The sequence below is a fragment of the Toxotes jaculatrix genome, chromosome 8 (assembly GCF_017976425.1).
Source record: "Toxotes jaculatrix isolate fToxJac2 chromosome 8, fToxJac2.pri, whole genome shotgun sequence".
Taxonomy (NCBI): Eukaryota; Metazoa; Chordata; class Actinopteri; family Toxotidae; genus Toxotes; species Toxotes jaculatrix.
This window is the reverse complement of record NC_054401.1, coordinates 6,489,016-6,511,812: the sequence shown is the minus strand read 5'-3', so window position 1 is coordinate 6,511,812 and position 22,797 is coordinate 6,489,016. Positions and strand designations below refer to the sequence as shown.

Below are 22,797 nucleotides of genomic sequence, written 5' to 3'. Positions count from 1 at the left end.
ATATCCTAACATGAGCAGTGTTTGCCAGGGGATCCATCTGTTTCACTGGGCAGGGTGATGGGAGTCAGGCAGACGTGAAGGAAAATCATCTTTCTCTCTCTCGACAGGAAAAGTACAGTAGTACAGCAGCACAGTACTTCCAATACAGTTGGACAGTGTAAACAACAAGCTACAAGCGACAGAGCCAGAGCAACGGGGTGAGATTGAAAAAGACAGACGAAAGGAGCAAGGAAGTGAAAGACATGGAGAGAGAGCGATGTAAAAAATACAATAGTGTGCGAGGAGAAATGCAACAGAACTGGAAGGCTGGAGCAGGAGATTGAAGACGAGCCCTTCAACCAGAAAGCTGAAGCTCCTCTTCGTTCACACTCGCCATAAATTATTAATGCGAGCGCTGAACAAATGAGTTCAGCGCACAGGGAGGGGTAGATGAGTCCCGACAGATAACCTCCAAAAACAGACTAGGCCGAGTGGCCAGAAAAGTCAGTGGGCACACATGGATCAACACTTATTCTGCAAATGCAATCATCCTGACCAGTTCTTTCAAATTTGTTAAACATGTCACAATGATGTACTACAAAATGACAACAGAAATTAAGAAGGTGTAAATTTCTATAGATGCCCACATTGCTTTTGAAAATCGTATGTATATTCAAAGAGCAGAGTGTGCAGCAAATTCCCTAAACTTCCATAATTAATCTAAATAAATTAAATGAAAAATTAATTAATCAATAAATTCTTCCAGGCATTTTTCACAATAGGCTGCTTCTCTTTGTCTTATGTGACATTAAATTCAATCGTTTTGTTTGTTTTATCCATCAACAGCCCCAAACCCAATCTGAAGATGCCACTCTGCTTTTAACCAAACTATAAAGGCCATATGTCACTATTTTTTGACATTTTATTGAGCAAATAATTAATCAGAACCATAACCATCAGTCAGATTAATCAATAATGAGCTGAACTGTTAGTTGCAGCCATGACGTGACCTCGGTGTCACAATTTTATGGTCTTGAACTCGTTTAGTTACACCGCCACCTCAGAGCAGTTGGCAGCAGGTTCGGCTTTGCTCTGGATATTAACTTCAGTCAACATCTCCAGAAGGTTTCACCCATCCTCTCAGATGGGATGATGGGATGTGGCTGCCAGACTGGTATGTGATGCCACAGGGAACTAGTGAATAATGCCAAACCTTGGAGGAGACACGTTTTCATTAATATGAATGGTGCTTTTTGTCACAGTGCCAACTCTTCCACTGTCAGGCTGGCCTGCCTGTGGCAGCCTGTGCCTAACAAGAGCCCTTTGTTTGTTTTGGTTTGGGCTTTTCTGCTCTGTTAGCTCCGTTAGCTCTGTTAGCATTGTAAGTTCACTCATGTGTCGACTTCCCTGCTAAAATAAGTTGGTTCCCTGCGGCCAACAGACCCCTGCGTGTGTGATAGCACTGTTGTTGGAGGCACTGCTTCAGAACCATGTAGGGTAAAAACACACATCCAAATATTGGCCAGCTGCTGGAAGAAATACAAAACACAAATGAGTCAACTCAGCACAACGAAAGCTCCTCCAGTGGTTTATAAATTCATTATCGCTGTTCATCTCAGTCCTACTCATTAGACGTCTGATGGAGAGAACCAGGATCAAAATGTCAAGTTCAAGCTTCAATTTTTTATACTTCATTTATACTTCATTTTAGTCTTTCTGTAGTTTTCTTTTCCTGTAACTAAAAAAGCGACTCCACAAACCAGAAACCACAGTTCCCTCAGTTTTTCTTTTTTACAGTATAGCTGTTGATGTGTTATAATAAATGGATTGGCTTTGGTAAAGAATGTAACACAATGGTACTGTTGTGCATAATTATTTAACATAGGTGTACAACATGCTAACTGCCTGGACTATATTAAATGCTAATCTCAGTTAGTTAAATAACCCATTGTCTTCTCACTCATTTCAATTATACATCGACATTGTTGCCAATCCATACAAAGGTCACATGATGCCGCAACACGCTTCAGGTCAAAATCAGATAGGGAAGCTTTAATTTACAACAGTAATTAAAAAAACTTGTATCAGAGACGTGCAGTTATATTATAGATTACAGAAAATAATTGGACCCTCATGCCAATCAGAGCTGCATACCCTTCCAGACCCAAAAAAAAAAAAAAAATCAATAGAAATGTTACAGAAATTACAGAAAAAAAGGCATTTTTGTAGGATCTACAATTGCTTCTTTCTGTAGCACTTCTTGAACACACCTTTGAGTAAAGCCTTGAACATCCATTTGTATCCCTCATTCCCATGTCCTTTGATCCAACAGCAAATATCTCCCCATCTAATTTAATTACATCAAGATGGTCCTACTGCGGCAACCTGGAGGTCAAACAGAAAACCATTTGCAAAAATTGCTGCTTATCAGTGATTTAAGATCTGCTTAATTCTGTACATCTGGCTGAAAGAGCAGATATAAAGACAGAATAGAAAAAAAAGGCTGTTAGATGGTGGTATGGGTAGTGGATTAGGGAGGTAAAATTACCCACAGAAAAGTTAACAAAAGAAGTACCGCCAACAGCATTCGGGACAAAGTAGCCACAATGAAGAGATAACATGAAGCCCAAACACATTTTTTTTTCTCTCCCTTTCCTTTTGAAGAGCCGTAGCTGAGAACCAGTGATGCTGACTTATCAAAAACAGAAGATTAGTTTCATATTTTTATGCATTCTCATGCTGAAATGTCTTCCTGAGGAAAAATGCCCACAGGACCTTTTTTATCTTGAATAGTTGACATCCTGTTTGTCTTAGCCTCCACTTAATGACATTTGCTTGCCCCCAAATGTCAACTAATAAGATCTCAAAGGTCTGTCTTTTGTGTCCTCAATGAGTCTAGAAACTACCATAATATATTTATGCTGGCGTGTACCTAAAATGAGCAAAACAGGCAGAAGCTTGAACAGATGTTGAATGGACCTGTCAGGTTTCATTCACTCTAGTCAGCATATAGTCGCCTCCTGTAAAGACTCAGCAGGCCTCAAAAGTCCCCAAGCAAATTGTATTAAAAACATCACACACATGCATTAACACACATGCGTGCACGGAAACATACACACCGCCTTGCTCTCATCTGTTCCAGTCTGTTCCTGCTGCTTGATTCTGCTTGGCACTGCGCTTCAGCTAATGGTCACTGCAGAATTAATTGCTACCATCTATCTCATTTTACTTGGAAAATACAATGGCAACGTTACTTGTACTGTCACCCCACAAACTCACACACACACACACAGATTTTGTGCTCCATACCCCCTAGAGACGTGTCTGTTTTTCATTTGCTTTCACTTAACTTCTTCCAGAAGCCTAAGTCCTCTTTTGAGTGCAAAAGTGCCTGGACTTTAAGAAGAAACCATGCCCCAAGATGATTCACATCCCACCATACACATGTGAATTCAGTGTTCTGACAAAAGCTGAATAATAACTTTCAGATGTAAGAAAATGGCCTCAAACAACAGCCCTTTATGAAAGAGATGCAGTGTTTATTACAGTAAGGTTTTATCTTTGGCTTGATAACATTACACACACCAAACTGCTGAGTTCTCAGAACGTGAAAGACAACGTCGCTAAAAAACATTGGTCTAACTGGGAAATGTACATAAGACAACGAGGCGGTCAAATATTTGTTGTGCTTGTTGTCCCATTTTACCTGTTTTTCATAAATCTCAGCAATTAAACTGATGAATTCAGTGTTTTCATGCTGCACAGAACTGGAGGCCAAAGCTACGAAAATGAAAAACTCAAGTTGTAACAAACTGTAGTTTCCCTTTAAAGTGTAATTTAACAACAAACCTAAAAACAACTGATTCACTGAACTATTGAAGTTTACAGTTTCTCACCTGAGTGTACTGAACATGCATTAACTACACCACTACAATATGGGAACAACTTCAACCAGTGGCAGTAAGAAAAAGAAACAACCAGCGTTATGTTACTCTGATGGGCCTCTTTCAGAGATCTTAAGAGAACAAAGAAAATGTTTGCATTTCTGAGCAAAGGAAAACTGTAGCTGCTTTCCATACAAATGCTTTTCATCAGGGGAAAAAAAAGAAAAAGCTACATTTTGACATCCTTTGTGCTACTTTCAAGCAGTGTTGAGCACATGCTTCACAATGGCTTTTAACATGACTTCAGGCCCTCTTAGGTTAAGAGAAGTGACTGCGTTTTTATGGACGGATCTTTAAGTTTTTGACATGCAGCAGAGCAGCGCCTTCACTTCACTGTTTGTTAGCGTGCCTTACAGTCAGCACAACGAACACAAATATCAAACTGACGTTAAGGCTCATGCAGTCTCACATCTATTAAACCGTTGTTCTGGTGTCTGTTACACTTGGCAGTTAAAGAGCTAAAGCCTTTCAGATTTCCTTGTGACCAAGCAAAAATAAACTCAACTGTTGCTAAGCCACAAGTCTGCGTTCAGCCTGAAATCCTGGCACAAACCTCACTCTCGATGGCAGACTAACTGGAACTACACATTTTTGAATCAGTAAATTCAGTAGAAATCCAGGTGGAGGGTCATTTCATTTCACATCAGTGCAGGGACAGAATTTTATTAAAACCTCACAGATCAGACAAACTGTACTTTGTCATAATTAAGGTTCTTATATCAAATCTGTAATTATCACTATATTATCGGAAATTGCTGCTTTGTCATTATCATGTTTAATTTGCATTTTCAGTCGGGGTAGTTTAAAGTGACATGATCTCAGTGGGTGACACAATAATTCTTCCATTGCAGGTAAAAGCCACAATCTTTGACCTGGGTCGTCTAGAGATGGCTCGTCATTCTCATCGCTCTCATTGTGTCCAGAGGACCACAGCGGACATCATTATGAGAGAGAAGATGACCAGCCTCACATCATCTGGGGGAGGTTTGGTTAGCAGCAGGTTTCCACTCTAATGATTAAGAATGAATTAACTCAGAGATGGATCATGCTTTCAGTAGGGTTAGCACATAAAAAGTCTAATTAGATCATTTGCATGACCCAGAAGCACTCTGATTCTAGCACAGGGCATAAAGGTAGAAAATGACTTGTCTCAGAAATGGTACTGATTGCTCATCTCCACGCTGACTGGTTGACTGATTTTATGACACTATTGTCTGCCCTATGCAGACAATAGTGTCAGTGCAGTTTGTGTCTCAGTTCTTCTATTTTTTTTTTTTTTAATTTATTATACAGCAAACGGTGACAGGTTTTTGAAAAGTGCTTTCATTAACTGAAAACTGTCAGATATGTCAGATAGATGGTTAAGTCAAAATTAATTGGTTAAGTAATTTTACAAGCAAGTTTCAGGTTCAGGATTCAGTTTCTTATTAGTGTGAGGTCACTGGTCAAAAATGAAGAAGCTTTACTCCCCTAAATGTATGTAACAGAATTTGGTGAGTAAATAAGGGAAACCCCTTTTAGCTCCGGGTTTAAGAAAACCACATATGAATTTCATATAAGGCTTAAAAGAGAAGAAACTGTAAGATACCACTACCTTTTTTTTTTAGTCTCATTCCAGCCCCATGACATCAGTAAATGTTCAAAATTAGCTGGAATTTTATTTACTCACAGTTTACTTGTTATTTTAGTATAAGTGAATGCTAAAGCGAATAACAGATCTCAGGACACGGAACAGAGTTGTTGTTTTTTTCTTCTTTGGAAACTCAATTTATCAGCTGTATTATTCACAGGTTCAAAAAAAAAAGTACAGCACGATGCCCCACATCCACAAACTGTAACATCTGGTTAACTGAAACATCACACCTTGGGGTTGTTCAGCCACAGTGACTTTTGAAAAAGGACCATGAGCTTCACCCATTTCCTGTAGCTGACACACACACCCACTCTTCTCTGAGTGAGAAAATGAAAGCAAAGACTTTCATTCTCAGAGGAAAAAAAAAAAATCCCACCAATAAAAAGCCCTGATGTTACGAAGACCGCATCACTGATCTTGTAGAAATAACGCCAACTCAACTCAACTCCTGGACTTCTCTCCATTAAGTCAATGTCCATATGAGATTCATTCTTGTTTTGCCTCAGTTTCTATCTCTCTCTCCCTCTTCGCCCACTTTGCTTCCTCCAACAACGGGGCTCTTTTTCTTTTACCACGCAGAGTTTCTACAGTTATTCCAGTTGTTCCACCATTTACCTTGGGAAAACTACTGATAGCTACCGGGCAAAACAAAAGCACTATCCTCTTCCTGTTTTGGTTGCACAATGGAAAACGCACTTTCTCTGGGCTGTAAATCGAGCCTTTGTTTTCCTGGGAGATTTTATACAGAATTCAGACAGAATTGCACAGTGAAAATGAGACTTATAGGGAACTCATCTAAATACTGATGGTGCCATTATTTCACAGCCGTTACATTGTGCAACCAACATTTACTTCGTTATGATAACTTAAAGCAAAAAATGTGCAAAATGCCATTTCAATTCATTATTAGTTTACAATTTTGAGGGTACTCAGAGGTTTAGAGAGATTATATCCTCTAGAACAGACCCCTCTTTCAGAAAGTATAATTATTCAGGATTTTGAATGATAATGAGGTTTTTTTTATATCAAGAATTTAGCAGCACATTTTAAGCAAATGGTTCCTGTCCACTGCATTTGAAAGAAGCACTTACGCGTTCACACTATGACAGCTGCTTTCCTGATTAGGGGGGGATTGTGAGTGTTGTTTCACAGATGACTGACCGTTCATTTTGGACTGCCATGGTTCTCTCTGCTCAAGATAAACACTCAAGAGAGTCTGAAGGCTTTATTTATTCTAAAGAGTCATCACATGCACCCCTCTCGTCCACATTCAGCCGGGTTTGTCCAGTGTAATATTCACAGTCAAGAAATATACTCGAGAGCCTGTCACCTACTCTTCTCATCCAATTAATGACCAGCAAACTGGTTGTTCTCAGCCACACAAACAGTCATTAGTCGACTACTGAATCAGTTTATTTGTTATTTCTCTGCCTTTCCACCGACTGTGGATGGATGAAAATTGCAATTATCAAGCTAGCCCATCATCCGACCTTGACGGAAACAAGAGAAATCTATATGGCTCCCTAATGAGCACTGAGCACTGTTGCTGCCATTTGATTAGGGACTTAATTGTGATAATAATGAACAAATACACCCAGCTCTGGCTAAAGCGGTTTTGTAAGCATTCAGCTAATTAATGGCTATTTGCCCACTGATGCTGATGAAGGAGAAAATCACTAGGGAGACATATTTTCCCCTCAACCTACGGAAAGCTAGACAGCACTATGTTGACCATGAAAACGGTCTGGTAAGCTTTCCATATGGAGCTATTGTATCTAGCTCACTCTAGGGGAAAACCTGATCTTGGCCAACAAAGCCTGGTACATAAAAGATGATGTTGTCTTCGGGGGATCTGCCTAAATTGTAGGTCAAATGCTTGACAGCATTATTCAGCCATCTTGAAAGTAGGTTGAAACCATGTCACAACATGATAACAACAATGCGGACAGGCCAATCTGCAACGACAGCAGCCACGCAGCTCACACTGGTGCTCTAGTGATACAGGGGAGGGAATAGTTGGCAAAGTAGTGTCAGTAAACATGCCTGAGGCCGCACATCGCCAAGAAGCAGGGAGGAAGAAAGAAAAAGAAGACAAAGAGAAAGAACGGAAGAAGGATTAACAGTCAGCGACAATGCTTTCCAAAAAAATATATATATATATATATATATGACTAGGACTAAATAAAAGACAAGCAAAGGGGTAAGAAGAGAAGGAAGACATACGGGGAAAAACCAGGTCCCCCTGGCACACTCTAATGTCTTGCCAGTACCCTGTGAACACAGCCACGCATGTTGTTTCTGACCAATTAGGCAGGCATAAAGGCAGGGGGTGGAAACTCAGCTGGGGGCTCAGATAGTCTGCTGGTTACATCTAGGCCACTTTCTCTGCACTTCTTTCCTATTTGTTGAATCTGCCTGAGCAGCGAGACCAAAAAGAGAACGTGGAGGGTGGGAGAGGTAGGGACGATTTCATCTGGCACCTAGAAAAGGATGTAAAGCAGAGCCTGCAGCACACAAGTCCATCCCTGGACTGTTCATCTTCTCCATTTTCGTCATCTGTAGCAAACACATGCACACACCCACACAGACTCAATTATACATTGGCTGAAGCTTGTGAAAACTTGACTGAGCTGAAAGTATCTGTGAGAGACTGTTGTAGGATGCTGGAAGTCCACGTGCTTTCACAGAGGGACAGTCAGCTGGCTGTTTATTCCTCTCTCTTTCTTGTTGCACAGAGCCGATAATGTCAGCAAGAACAGTGAAAGAGTGTAGATAATGGTGTGAAATCACAGCTATTTCCCCTTGTTTATTTGCGCCTGATAGCAATGACCAAACCAGAGTAAAAAGTATAGAAAGCTATGGTTAAGCCCGAGATAGGATTTTGGGTGAATCTGACCTTGTCAAAGTCATTGCCCAAGAAGGGAACACCATAAAACTTGCGGGCATTCAGTCAGAAATGAATGTGTGCGTTTTCCAGTAATCACAGGCCTTCAGAAGCAAGGATTAAGAGGTATACACAGAGTGACCCCATTATGTCAGCAGTGCCGTTTACTCAAGATGAATGGGCTTCCATGGAACTTATTGCAACATCACAGCAATGGAAGAAGAGGCTGATAAAAATGATTTTTTTTGAGAGTCTGGGTGATGAAATCTGAGAAAAGTGAAAATTTACTTTGAAGGAAAAAAAAAAAAACAAACATGGCTACTGCCAAATAAGTTGACCACTCACTGCTCTTTGCGCCCCTTGTTCGACGAAGAGGTCAAAATGTGGACGAATTCCAGCCCGGGACATGACCCTCTGGTTTTACTGGCAACTGATGCAACACCCGTAGGCTACAGAGACAGGGTGGGGGCTCAGACAAACACAGCAAACAAATCAACTGTTGAGGCCTGATTTAAAGACTTTGCAAATATGGAAGTGGAGGAGCAAACAAGAGGGAGGTTCAGGGGAAAACTGGATTTTTAAAGTGTAACAAGAGAAAACATCTGCAAACTGTTGACTAGGCCACGTCATTGGGAAAGAAATACCTACGAGCTGTGTGTGACTTTAAAAGTACTTCACATGCACCATGCCTCTACACACACACACACACACACAGCATACGTACAGAAACCCTAATGCTGTTAAGTTCTGGGCAAAAGGGACGACCTTACTGGCCACTCAAGAGAGGAGGGCACTCGAGGCATTTAATTCGTTCAAGATGCGATATAATCCTCCACTTCTGCCCCTGACCCACACCATCATTCACATGGTACACACATATAGTACAAAGAAAAGCGCACACTAAAATAAACAAATATGCCAGTAAAAAGCAGCCTGTGTGCATCTTGTAGCTAGCTACACAGACTTGTGTATAAACACACTTGCACAAGAGGTATGTGCCAGACAGACACACACCTCTGGAAAAGCATGCCTCAACAGAGACTTACCCCGAAGCTAGTGGCCCTACCACAAAGGGATTGTGGGGAGAAAACTGCCGTGAATGCAAAAAGGATGTTAGCTAACATCTCCCCCCTTTTACCTCACACCCTTCCTTTTCCTCTCTCCATTTCACCCGATCACTTGCTTCCTGCAGTGACTGTCTGGGGGGGAAAAGACCTGGTATTGTATAGCCTAATCAGCTTTTATCACCCACTGAAAAACACACTCCTCTGCTGGGCTCCGATGTTTTTAAATGACATTTCTCTGTCTTACTATTATCATTATTATTATTATTATTAAGATGTCCTGGATGCAGCTGTTTTGACCTTTAGGGCCATCTGTCAGGCGCTCAAGCCCTGACTGTCCTACGTTGTTTTTAAATGGCGCCCATGCAGACCAGGGGCTGTGTATTGACTTAAGGGGACAGAAAGACAGAGTTGGCGATAAAGTAAATCAATATTGTAGTTTCCAGCAAGCTAGCTTTTTCATTGGTCAACACCATGTCAGCATGTAGTGTGTTGCAGCAGGACGTCTATAACTGTAGAACTACACCAACAAGCACACTGATATTTTCTGGCTTTGACAGCAAGAAACAAGTTTAAGGAACCGTGTGGAGTTTCTGGCCCCCTAGCAGGACTATGGAGAAATGATTTAATGAGAGGGTCTACGTTTTGTTTGTTGTTCAGTACATGCAGGTTGAAAGAAGCAGGTGATGTGAAACACGTGTGGCTTGAACACAAAAAAACACAGCAATGTCCCAGCGCAAAGAAGAAAGAGGAAGACTTCTTGCAAGTAAAAATGAAAGCGATCATGCAAATTTTATAATATTCAAAATTTGCTTTGCAAATGTTTTACTAGAAGGGTGTTTGTTAGACCTTTAAGAAAACAGAGGAACAAGATAAGAAACTGTATGGAGGGTAAATGACAAGTGTCAGTAATGCTCAGGACTATCTGCTAGCACCATGCAATAGACACGCACTGTTACTAAAAATGAGTATTTGAACTCATCACCATAAATAGCAATAATGGTTTAAATGTGCTGTAAAAGAGTGTGTGGGTTTTATAAGTCAGGGTCTGCTAAACAAACTTGCAATTACTGTAGTTAGAAGCACCTCTGTGCAAGTTTATTGTGTTGTCATCCTGGTGTCTTCTGTTCTGATAACACCACAGTTCCTAATGAGCTGAAAAACAAAGATCTTTAGCTCTTCTAACATTACATAGTATACACTGTGTATGCATAAAACAACCAATGCTTAAAACATGTGCTTGGCAGGAAGTTTAGCTTATTAGGAGTCAATGTCACACTTTGTTCTCAGACAGTTTCAAAACGGATCTACGGACGCCAGCTGCAGCAGTTTATCGGTAAAGGAAACTAGTAACTGTTATGTAGCTTTAAGAACTAACAGAATACATATTTTATGTTTGTGGAAGAACAGCTTACGCGGTAAACTTTTATCCATCCATATTCCACCTGTACTCACAGTATTATACATATTAATATAATGCTGAACTGTCACTGTTACATGCAAAAGCTATTAGCTTATGTTATCATATCATACATCCGCATGTGGTTGGGTTCACTTCTGCTGTTGGTGGCTTCACTGCAATGTACTGTTTAGTATGAAGAGAACATAAAAGTCCAACAATAGTCCTGGATGGTGTCAGTACAGTAAGCTGTGAGTTATTTGAAATTAACAAAACATCTGTTGCTTTAAGACAGTAACCGACTCGATGGGTTAACATGAGTGAGAGAAAGTAACAGGAAATGAAACAAACATATGAGAATAACTAGAACCACACCTACAGTACTGTAAGGTATTCTTAGTAACCAGGAGGTACACTAATCCCTGCCTTCCACTCGTTATTATTGGCATAATGTTAACCATCTGGGAAGTTACTATTGTAATTACTGTAACCAGCCCCAGGTAAACCCCACTATGCCCCCAACATCTGAGTAAAATCTGCACACACACAAAAAAAATCTCAGAAATTAGATCAAAGGGTCAGTTTCTTCCTGTGTGGCAGAGAAGGTCTGGATCAGTGCCCCACAGCATTGACAGGTTGATAAAATCTGCCTCAGCTGCCACTGTCTTGCACAATATATCAATATCAAGCAGGCCCAGCCACTGGCTCCCCCGCATAAACAGACCAAAGACAACTATGGGCTCACATTGCAAACACCAGCCGCTGACATTTGCACAGCATCCACAGAGAAGAGGAAAAGCACAAATGTTCCAGCTCTGTGGGACAGCTAGGAGGGTGTAAGCCTTTTCTTAAGACTTTGTTCATCTTCCGTTTCTTTCTTGTAGCTCAGCAGACGTCCATTTTCTTGGCTCAGACTGGAGGCTGTTTGGCACACCTGGCTCGTAGGGGGAGACAGCACGGGAATGAGGGGTGGATGGAGGTCACGGTGCTCAGAGGCAGCCAGGAGGCGCCAGCTTAACGGCAGCATTTTATTCACACAGACACCCAGCTCACTGGTCATTACCGCTATAAGGGGATTTCAGGTTCAGCTACAAGCTCACCTATTTCTGAAGCTTTGTGTTAGATAGATTGTGTGTCTGTGCTGCTGTGTGTTTGATATTTTCCACAGTTTGTGATACTCCTTTCAGTAAAATGAATACTTTGTATAGCCTTCAACCTATAAGTCTGACCCTATGACAGAAAATTCACACTTTTGCTGCCTTGCGAAAACTGAATTTAACCTTAAATTGCTGCAGCTGTGCATGTTTCAAGAGCAATTAAAATAACACAACCCGTCACTTTGCTGTATTTTTATCTGAAATTAAAAATTATGTGACAGTGGAGTGACACCATCCTATTAACTGAAGGACACTGATGTCACAGAAATGTTTTTCTTCAGTGAACTTGACCTCTGACCACCGTGATAAACTGGCCAGCATAACTAAGAAATGCATACCACGTAAAATCAGATTTCACCAAGATTTCAAGAAAATGTTTTGGAGGGAAATAAAACCTGCAAAGAACCTGGTTAAGAATATGTTTTCAGTTGAAACCTGCCAACCATTCAGCTGTTTAGATACCAAGAACATAAAGTAAGCAGATGAATCTGTCAGTGAAGTAAAAAACTGTTGATGGTTTAAAAGACTTATGTCTTATCAGCATTATGGACTTCTTGTTACAGTTTTACTGACTTTATGGATTAAACTGTTTTGTGCTTCTTGAGCTTCTGTTTAGAAAAACATTTTTCAAATAGCGTGGGGGGGGATTCCATTTCTCTAAGATACTGTTTATTATTCTGGATTACACACACACACACACACACACACACACACACACACACACACACACACACACACACACACACACACACACACACACAACAACACACGCACACACCCAGCTGACTAGTACTAAGACTTTGAAATACAACAGATGTGCCTCATTGGATTGCTGTAAGTCCACACAGTGATACAAGTGGGCTTGGAACTGGATGGATTTAGGGATAGCACTTAAAACCAAAACTGTCAAACTCCACATTCATCCCTACTCGATCATCTAGATAAGCTAGAAAGTGCGTACTCACACACACACACATTTAGCAAACAAACAAACAGGACAAAGAAGCCCCGAAGACTTTTAATGCTCCACTGGAGGAGGCTCTGCCACGAGAGGCTGCAGTTTGTCCGTCCACTTACTGCAGTACTCTTAACTGTTAGCTCCATCTTCTCCCAGTGCTACCTTCTTCTCCCCTTGTGAATGCATCATATGTTAGAGGCCACATTATACAGTATATTCCAATTTCCTCAAGCAAAGGCCCTCATTTCACCGCAGAGGCATATCTGTGCTGAAAAAATTCAGCCGATGAAAGAGACAACAAATCTCAGGTTTTATACAGACTGCCTTTTAATGCAAACCTCTCGTTTGATGCATGTGATGTTGTGGAGACCAACAGAGGAGAGAGATATGGAGGCTTCAGCCTGAAAGAGCCTTAGCCCTCGAACTGCCACAGAGCTCCCATCACTCTCTGATGTCCTCGTTGCTCTGCAGCTGTGTTTGCTTGGATCCGCTACTTCCGCACCCTGCATTTTGTATTTTACTACTGTACTCCAAGTTCTAACCTTACTGAATGTAAAAGGACATCAGCAACAAAGTGTGCATGCAGAAAAGGACACTCTCCTGTTGCTCTAGGTGCACATTTTTGTGTTGCAGTCCCCTCTATCCAGCCTCTTATGCTGGAGCCAGTGAGGCAGCAATATAGCATTAGCAGGCGACTCAGTGAGCCATGACGTCACAGAAGTACAAAAATGGGGCTGTTTGATAAATACTCTCATCTTCATTGTGCTGAGGACTTTTGGAGGAGAATGAACTATCAACTAGCGGGGAGTTGCTAGAATAGGCAAACAGCACTTTGGCAACTTTGGCAGTGTCTGCTGGCATCCTGGGGCCCGAGCTAGCCGAGGGCTGCCTTCAAACATTTGCCTTGTGTGATCAGGCAGTCATTGTCCCTTGTTTCAAGCTCCCTTGGCAGTGGGTGCACACACAGAGGAAGAAGGTGGGGAGCCTGCTTTCTAGTTGCTGGCAGTTGAAAAAAAAACGATGCCCATTCACACTTTGGGCAATGAGGCACTCTGTGGGCTGCACCAGACCTTTTCTGTTGGTTTTTGGGGGGGGGGGATATCCTCTCTGCATTCCCCTACAGTGAAAAAAAACTGCTTTTACAGAGCTGCTCTGTGTGTACACCACAACATGAGCTGAGAGACTGACAACTAAAAATTCTGTTCTGTATGATATTTCTCGCTTCACAGGATCCATACATCAAAACATGTTAGTATTGTCAGTTTTATTGTTAGTTACTCTTTGGTTTTACATCTATAAACCTGGACAAAGCACATGCTCGCAATGTGTCAGCGTGTGTTGGCAGCATGAATGTAAGCCTCCAGGAAAAAGAGAAGCCGTCTGGAACACTGCCAGCAGGCTTGAGACAGTGGGAACTATAGCAACAATGGCAAAACACAAAAACGGACGATAGGATATGGAAACAAACACGGCAGCATGCAATGCATATAAGCAGCCACTGTCTGTCCTTCAACACCTCAACAAAGATCTTCACTCAAGGAAACACAATTAAAATTCTGCGACAATAATTAGACAAAAGAGGGTGTGGTGGAAGACAACTTTTCACGGCCGTGACCCCGAGGCAAGAACTTTGCCGAGCTCAGCTAAACAGACGAGGCGAGCAAAGTCACATTGACATTCACTTGAAAGAGCATCAAAGGAGAAGCTATGAGTCAGTGAGAGCTCAGTGCATGAGGGCAAATGACCCTCTCCGTCCTCTGACGCCTCAGTTATCATGTAGCACTTCACCCCTAGGTATGAAAGGCATGTGAGCAGCGTGAGAGGGTGACAGCAGACTGGAAGTGAGAGTGACAACAGGACTTTATCCGTGTCACATGCCAAGGATGAAACCCATCTGCACACGCTGTCCAATGGCTTCCCTGCCTCACTCCCCCTTTCCTTTGCTTTCCTCTCCTCCTCCTCCTCACCAGCCTCACTTGCCTAGAGTGGGTACAGATGTGTGATCCACAGACGCTCCCACTCTGGAGCCCTTATTGGACCCACAGGGCTAAACAAAGGCTGGCAGACAGCTTGAAGAGCTCCTGGCCAAAGTGTCACTGCACACAGTCACATCATCTGCAGGAGATTGTGTGACGGCGACAGAGGTGCTACAGCTAAATGCAGGACGTCTTATCATCCTGAATAACATGACGGAATGCTTTTTAACAGCTTACATAAACAATAAATAAGGCAATTTGATAATCTGTATCATTACATCCACAAAGGCAAATGATCAGAATAAAGTCTGATAAGATTATTTTACTAACAATGTGAAATTATAAGTGAAAAAAAAAAAGAAATATCCTGCATTTCTGCTCAAGAAACTGCAGTTTATGCATTTAATCTGCAGGGCTAAAATTCTCCAACGGACAGATTATCAAAGGTGTTATCACATTTTTCCTTCTGAACACACTTTTCCATTCGTATTCTGATTGTTTCTAGAATATCAGACTTCATGTAATCTCCGCTACAGACAGCAGAAACATTCAAGTCATCTATTCTCTGTCTTCATTAACAGAAACCAAACAGGAATTCATCTACGCAAAGGCAAAGGCACTGGGTAAATTTAGACAACCGATATGATTGAAAGGGATTTATTTTGTCTGTGAGACAGCAGCTTGGCAAAGAACTGCCCCACTGGCTCTATAGAGATGTTGTATTGTCAGACAAATCAAATTCAGAAATATAATAACTTCTTTCAAGTGTGCATGCCTGTTGTTTTTATATCTGAATAAATCTGACAACAATGACAGGGTGAACATGCTTTCATTCATTCAAAAGGCTGGGCAGGGTGATGCAATGCCTCTGATCAGATTATTTGAATAATGTGATAGACCATCTTGCACAGATAACGGCTGTCCTGGGTTCACCCCCCAAATACACTTCCTGTTTTTAACTTCAGCCTTTCCTTCCCTAAATACACCAGATCATTATTGCACTTCTACGTGGAAGAACAATATTTAGGTTACTAAATATCAACTGCCCACATCCGGCAGAAACATTTAACTGCCATGATCCACCTGCTGGGTCACTGTCACATCCTTACCTCTTTGACTTTCTCCCGGCGCTCGTTGGTCTTGGGGTCGCTCGGCTTGCCGGTGTCTCTCCCCAGCGGGGGTTTGAGCAGACACCTTTTGAACTTCTTGTAACTGAAAGTATCCGAGTTGGCACCATGGTCTGAGGAGGTCGCCTTCTCCGAGGCGGACTCCGTTTTCGACCTGGGCAGAGTCAAATCCTCCTGCGCTTTGCCCCCGGCCAGCCGCTCCTCTGTCGCCTCATGAGAGACGGACGGTTTGCGGCTCAGACTTTTCAGCTTAGTGCTGGTCTCTCCCTTGGCCGAGGTCATGCCCCGCGGGTGCTCCTGGTCCTTGGGTCTTTTTAAGTGCTCCCGGGCATCGTTCTCGGACCCGGAGCCAACAGTGACTGGCTGGGTCTCTGTCTTGGATAGAAAAATGCGCTTTAGTCGGACGGAGTCCGGCAAAAAGAAAAGGGCCCCAAAACACAGTGTTACCAATCCAGAAAGAAAGAGCAGAAAGACGAATTTCTGGGACAGGCGCAGACCCATGCCCGATGCCGACACACCGGGCAACTTTCGGAAAACCATTGACACTTTTCTTGAGACGCTGCCTTACAGTATTTCTCCGACACCACACAGTGTGTTGACAGTCTCCACTCTCTACTGAGCAGCTTCTCTGCTGCCTTCAGGCATGTGTTTAAAAAAAAAAGAGAGAGAGAGAGATGCGGGATTTTAAAACACACCCCCGTGACACTTGCAGAGTAGCATAAACAGCCTGATAGAGCTGTCTTTATCTCGCTATCGATTGGATCTGCATAAGCGAGGGTTAGGCCTGCCTACATGTACAATTTACCAATCATCTGGAAACGCAAACTCCAGAGCTCTGGCGGGGTTATCTACATAACGCAATCGCTGACATAGATAGACTGCAGGATCCGGGTTTAAAAAAATGTTAATCATAAAACAGCACAGGGCTCCGGGGCTGACAGAAAAATGGCACTGGCGTTTACTGAAAGCTATATTCAAGAATAACAGGATTTCTATAGCACGCGTCAGTCTAACAGATAAATGCACTTTTATGAGAGATAATCAAACGCCTCGCAGTCTGTCAGGCCTGTGAACAAAGTTGTGTCTCGATGCATTATTCCACGCCATGCAAATCGTCAATAACACATTGCCCTACGGTGCAAAACCTCAAGCGTGCAGCAGAGCATCTTTTCCTTGTCTCCGTTTATACCGACCCACGTTGCTGCATTACAAGCTCCCGGAATCACATTTAAAATCGCAAGCCGTGTTGTTTGCATTTATCCTGTACGGCTGGTGGAAGGAAACGCGTGTATATTCATGTCGCCTATCTGTCAATTGCGCTCCTCCGGCAGCCTCGCGTTTCTGCCCCCCGCCTTTTCCACTGGCGTCAACACGCCGGGCGAAACAAATCGGTGGATGACATGAAAGAAGGCGGGTTTTGTCCCGTGCAAAGTTATCCTAGCCCCCGATCCAAATCCGCAGAATAAACAAATCCACCATCCAGTCCGCCGGGTTCCCAACAAAAGACAAGACACGCCGCCGCGTCGTCGCTCCGGTACCCGCCGCCGCTGCCGTCCGCCCGCCTGCCGTGCCTCGCTCTCTCGCCTGTAGTGCGCACTTGTGTCGCTGTGCCGTGGACGTCCGCTTGCGTAAAAAAAGCGAGAGGAGAGGGCTGGAAATGTAACATATAGTGCAGGAAGGACGAAGAAAAGGAGGAGGGGGAGGAAGAGGAGGAGGAGGAGGACGGGGGGGGAGAGAGAGAGACGAAACGGCCCGCCGCTCTACAATCCAGTGGGCTGGTCGGATTTCTTGATGGATATTCACAGCGGCTTATCAAAACACAGTTAAGCCGTTTGAGCCGTTCGGACAAAGGGAGAGAGGTCTGAACGGCTCTGTGCGTTAGAAAACCATCCACACTCCCCGAGGAAAAGGAGTTTGTTTAATCCTGGAAAAACCTTCCCCAAGAGGGTAGATGCATCTGCTACACATGTCTCAACAGTCCTCAGGAATTAAGCAAGCAGCACAATGAGATAGAATATAGAATAAGTAGCCTCTGATTTCATTTCTGGGAAGAGTTGGCAGCCCACCATACATGATTTCCTTTGTTTTTGTTTTTGTTTTTGTTTGTTTTCACGACCTCGCCGTGGATCGCGTAAACCAGTGGGCCCAAACTCATCACGAAAAGTGACGTTTATTCATTTATCATGTTCATTCACTTATTTAATGTGCGTACAATTGTCACGTTTCCCTTTTGCTGACCCCTTGGCACCAATTTCAGCTGCTCGCATAGTTTTGGCTTTTCCATATGGAAGTTTGGCATTGACGTTGACACGCTCAGCATTTGCGTCCACCACACAAACAAAAAGTTTGAAGAGGCCAATAAGTCGTTTGAGAGCACTTACCGCTGTTTTGAAAACAGCCTTAGGTTCCTTACAGTCTCTTCTATCAAACTGAAACAACACTTATGCAGTGGGATATTACATTAAAGACGATTTTAACAAGTTTCCCGCATTGCAACCCTTGAATAGCTAGACTAATGTGGTAGCCGGATATGACGCATCTTGCCTTACTGAAGGCTAGCCTCACCATTTTTTTTTATTTTTTTTTTTTCTTCGTGTTCGTTACCATTTAAATTCTTGTGATAAGTAATTTAACATTGCTTTGTATTTTTATATTTACAAGTCACAATCTTTGTGTTTGGCTGAAGAAAATAGTCACCACATCGGAAGTGTGTTAAAAAAAAACAACAACAACAAAAAATATATATTGCGCAGCACACTATTCTTCATTCCATTCGGGTAAAATAGTCTCTAAGCAATCTGAAAATGTCTTCAAAACAGTGGCAAGTGTTGCCAAAACACCCACAGGGGTTTTCAAAGTTTGGCTTCTTTGGGTTCTTTCAGGAAAAAAATAGAACTTAGCTTTGTAACTTTAACTTAATAAGCAATGCCAAAGTCTCAGCAGTAAAAAAAAAAAAAAAAAGATCACAAAAGGCATTAGAGGTCCCATGGATATCACCTTTGTGAACACCAGCTTGTTAACCAGTTAACTTCAGCATTGTTTGTCCTTGACATTAAATTCAGCTGTAAATGAAATGTCTTAGATTTGTATGACAGCATTGCCCAGAGAATAGATTCAGACCAAGGTGCAGAAGTTCTTATAAATTACCAGTTTTGGTATGAGATATGGAACTTAACATGAACGAAAATAACAGGCCTATAGACTATCAATCCCAAAGTCAAGTTCCAATGCCTTTTCTGGGGCTTTCAACCGTTACACACGGTCTTCATCAGCAGACGGAGTTTCCGTAGTTGTCATGGAGACAGAACTGTTGACATGCAAGCTCAGTACTTGTTCAGATTTATCTCCATGACAGAGGAAACCCTATATGTTGATGAAGAGTGTGTGATGTGGCTGAAAACTATTTTTGTCAAACTAGTGTTTCTAAGGTCAAGCATGAACTTTTATACCTAATTTCAAGTTTAAGTTTGCTCAAGTTCACTTTGAATTACACTATTTTATCATTGTTTGAGTTTGTCTGAGGTATGTTGGTAAACAGGGTGTGTATAAAAGTGTGTTTACATAATGTTTGCATAAGCAAGATAGAAGCCAAACTGTAAACACAGTGTTTTCTCAGGATTAAATAAGATAGATGGGCCTGTTAGTTGGCCATTAGCGAAGAGCCTGCACAGCAGTATTCAACTAATGCACCTGGAAGCAGGAATGAGAAAACAAAAGTCTGATGAGTTTCAGTATTGGACTTTAATTTCAAGTCAACTCCCAACACCACCCAAAGGCCTCTGCTGATCCTTGGAGATCAGGTGGGTTATTGTCATTCTGTTGTCCATGAGTTGCCTCAAGATATCCTTAGAATCAATGTTTTTAGTGGAGATCATCAATATCATTGGCGTTCCTGACAATGTGTGTGATGTCTAATAGACCTGAAGCACAGATCTTCCTCTCCCCTTCCCTCTGTCTCCTTCTCTGTTGTTGGAAAAATAATTTCAATATAAAAGTGGATGCCTTTCTTCCTTCCAGGCAAAAAAAAAAAAGGTGGATTAGAATTTGAACATGTCCTGTGAAAACCTCTGCCAGTACAAGTAATACGTACTTATTAACATCTGACACATGAAACTCCTCAGGCTCTTTTTTTGTCATTGTCAGTTACATATGGTAGGATGAGCTAATTTTAAGGTAATTTGTACTGCATTTGACCCCATATTTTCCACTGCTGAGCCATCTCCCACCGCAGCCCTAATTGAATCAGACGGGTTGTCTGTAATTTAAAGAACAGAGGGGGGAAGGAAGACAGAACTGTTGAATTAGCCTTTTTATTTTGTGATCCAAGAGCATTTCCTCTGAGAGTAGGTAAATCTATGAAGCATTTTGTGGGCTTTATCACTGACAAAAGGACAGTTTGTAGTCAGAGAGAAGGGGCTTTTTAATGGCTCAGTGTCTGTGTACAATGAGGCTTGAACCTTGTGTGTTTTATCACTCTGTGTACGACAGCATGCACTCAGTGGCCACTTTATTAGGTACGCCTGTACTGTCCAATGCAATCCAGTGCAACAATTATATGTTTTAATACTGAGTTCCCCCATAATTAATGTAAATAGGGAGGACAAAATAGGGAGTAAAGTGGCCACTACAGAGTGTATATATTGTACAGCTCCTGAAAATAGGTGTACCATTGATGTAGACATTTCAGATCATTTTTAGTTTATGGGTTATTCATATTCCTGCTGATTCCAACAAAATAAAATACCAACTGCTGCCTTTTTAAAACAACTTAATAGACACATCAAGTCAGTGTTTCTCAAAAGGCCAAGTTATACATGAGTCCGGTCATTGAGCTTGCATGAAACTGCGCCGGCCAGTGACAGCCCAGTTTATCACCAGGATAGATGAGTGAGGCAATATAGTCTCACCGCAACCAACAGGCAAGGGTGAAATCAAAGCGCAGACCTTTTCCACTGAAAATAAATGGTTTATACAGTTAAATGGCTCCAACAAAAGGCCATTTCTTGTATAATTTGCATTCGCTCTCACCACCACTGAAACTAACTGCTGTTGCCCAGACTCAGTTTACGATTTCACAGCAGAAACCTGCATTGATGGTGACTGCTGGCTCTTCATAATGTAGCACTAGCACCACACACACACACACACCCACATGCACACACAGTAACCACATCTACTCAGTCCTGAACATACTGGTGTTCTGTTCCTTCATGTATAAACATAATTTATGAGCATGGGGAGGGAAATCTGGCCCTGCATGTGCAGTTGTTAGCATGTGTTTAATAAGGATGCGTCCCTCAGCTGGGCTTTGTTATCAGACTGACTCACAGTTTATCAGTTGGAAAGCAATTCCACAAAGCAATTCATCAGGGAATAGATGCAATGATTTTGTTCCCGCTCTTTTACTTTTAATTGGCACTGATAACGATCAGAGGAGAGATGTACTGTAAGAAAGTATTTTGCTCTAGAGGACAAGGCCGGTTTATTCACGGTGTACAGTACATTCACTGACAAATAAGATTTGTCAAGCAATCACATAATGACCACAAAGTTTCTCTAAAGGTAAGTGGGACATGCCTAAAACAGCTGACTGTCTTGAAAACACTTTCTGCAGAGGCTCACAGACTGGAATACATCCTGTGATCATAACCATTTCTACTCTTGTATTCAAAAATTCAATTCTGTCCCAGCCCGCACTGATGTTTTATTCATCAAACGATATGCCAATGAAAAAGTCCATCTCGGTGTTCTGTTCATTCCAATACATCAAACAGCCGGCAGAGATGTATTGGCCCATGCCAGTGTGTCTGGATTAATAATGTCACCATGCCTGCTATTTGTTTCTTTAAGCACCACCGCAAAGCATTCCCTGACACCGGGAATCATGGTCCAGCAGGACGCTTGATGTCGAGCCATAAATATCAGGGATAGCTTTTGGGGATCGGGCTTTGACCCTGGCGCATGATGTTAGAGGTATACAAGTCCCGACAAAGCGTATTGTAGACAGAGACCCCATTGTAACCCTCCATGAATTCTGGGTCACTTAACAAGATGTGACAATGACACCTGAATGCTGATAAGTCTGGATCACCTCATCTTAGTGGATGATTTGTTGAAACTGTGTATGTCCGGCAGAGGCGGAAGAAGTATCCAGATTCCTAAATAGAAGCAGTGTAAAAACTGTAAAAAGATATTGTAAGTGTGAAAGCACTAATTTTGTAGAATGGCTCCTGTCAGGGTGTTTATTATTAATATTACTGATGCCTCAACATTTGGCAGCATTTAAATCTTGGATCTGGTTTAGGCTGACCTAATTTTAGCTGCTCATGGGTTTTGTAAGTGAAATGTAATAGAGGTATAAAGTAGCTTAAAAATGGAGATTCTCAAGTAAAGTACTTGAGAATTGTACTTGAGTACAGCATTTAAGCAAATGTACTCACACTCAGTTACTTTCCAACACTGACCTCAAACTTGGCCACTGCTGCATGTGCACTACTTTGCTTATAGCATGCATATTTCTTTTGAAAAGTACAGGATTTAAACTGGCATGTTCTAACCCTCGTCTCTCTCCTCAACATAAATAGAATACAGCTCAGATCAGCCATCAGTGCAAATAGTATCAGCGGAACAATAAGCTCAGCATTATTGCCTTGCCACAGTTATATTTGTCTGTTCC

The 22,797-nt window shown here is 42.0% G+C and overlaps 1 protein-coding gene across 2 annotated transcripts in view; it reads right to left on the bottom strand.

The window, feature by feature from the left end:
• Nucleotides 1-17,730, bottom strand: part of LOC121185886 (mannosyl-oligosaccharide 1,2-alpha-mannosidase IA) — a 166,300-nt gene extending 148,570 nt beyond the window's left edge. Inside the window, exon 1 of one of the 2 annotated variants that reach the window (XM_041044380.1) lies at nucleotides 16,104-17,730. In XM_041044380.1, coding sequence (XP_040900314.1) covers nucleotides 16,104-16,661 — 558 coding nt within the window. In that variant the 5' untranslated portion in view covers nucleotides 16,662-17,730. The remainder of the gene's footprint in view (nucleotides 1-16,103) is intronic. The other variant, XM_041044382.1, reaches the window with a different exon arrangement.
• Between the last annotated feature and the right edge of the window lie 5,067 nt (nucleotides 17,731-22,797).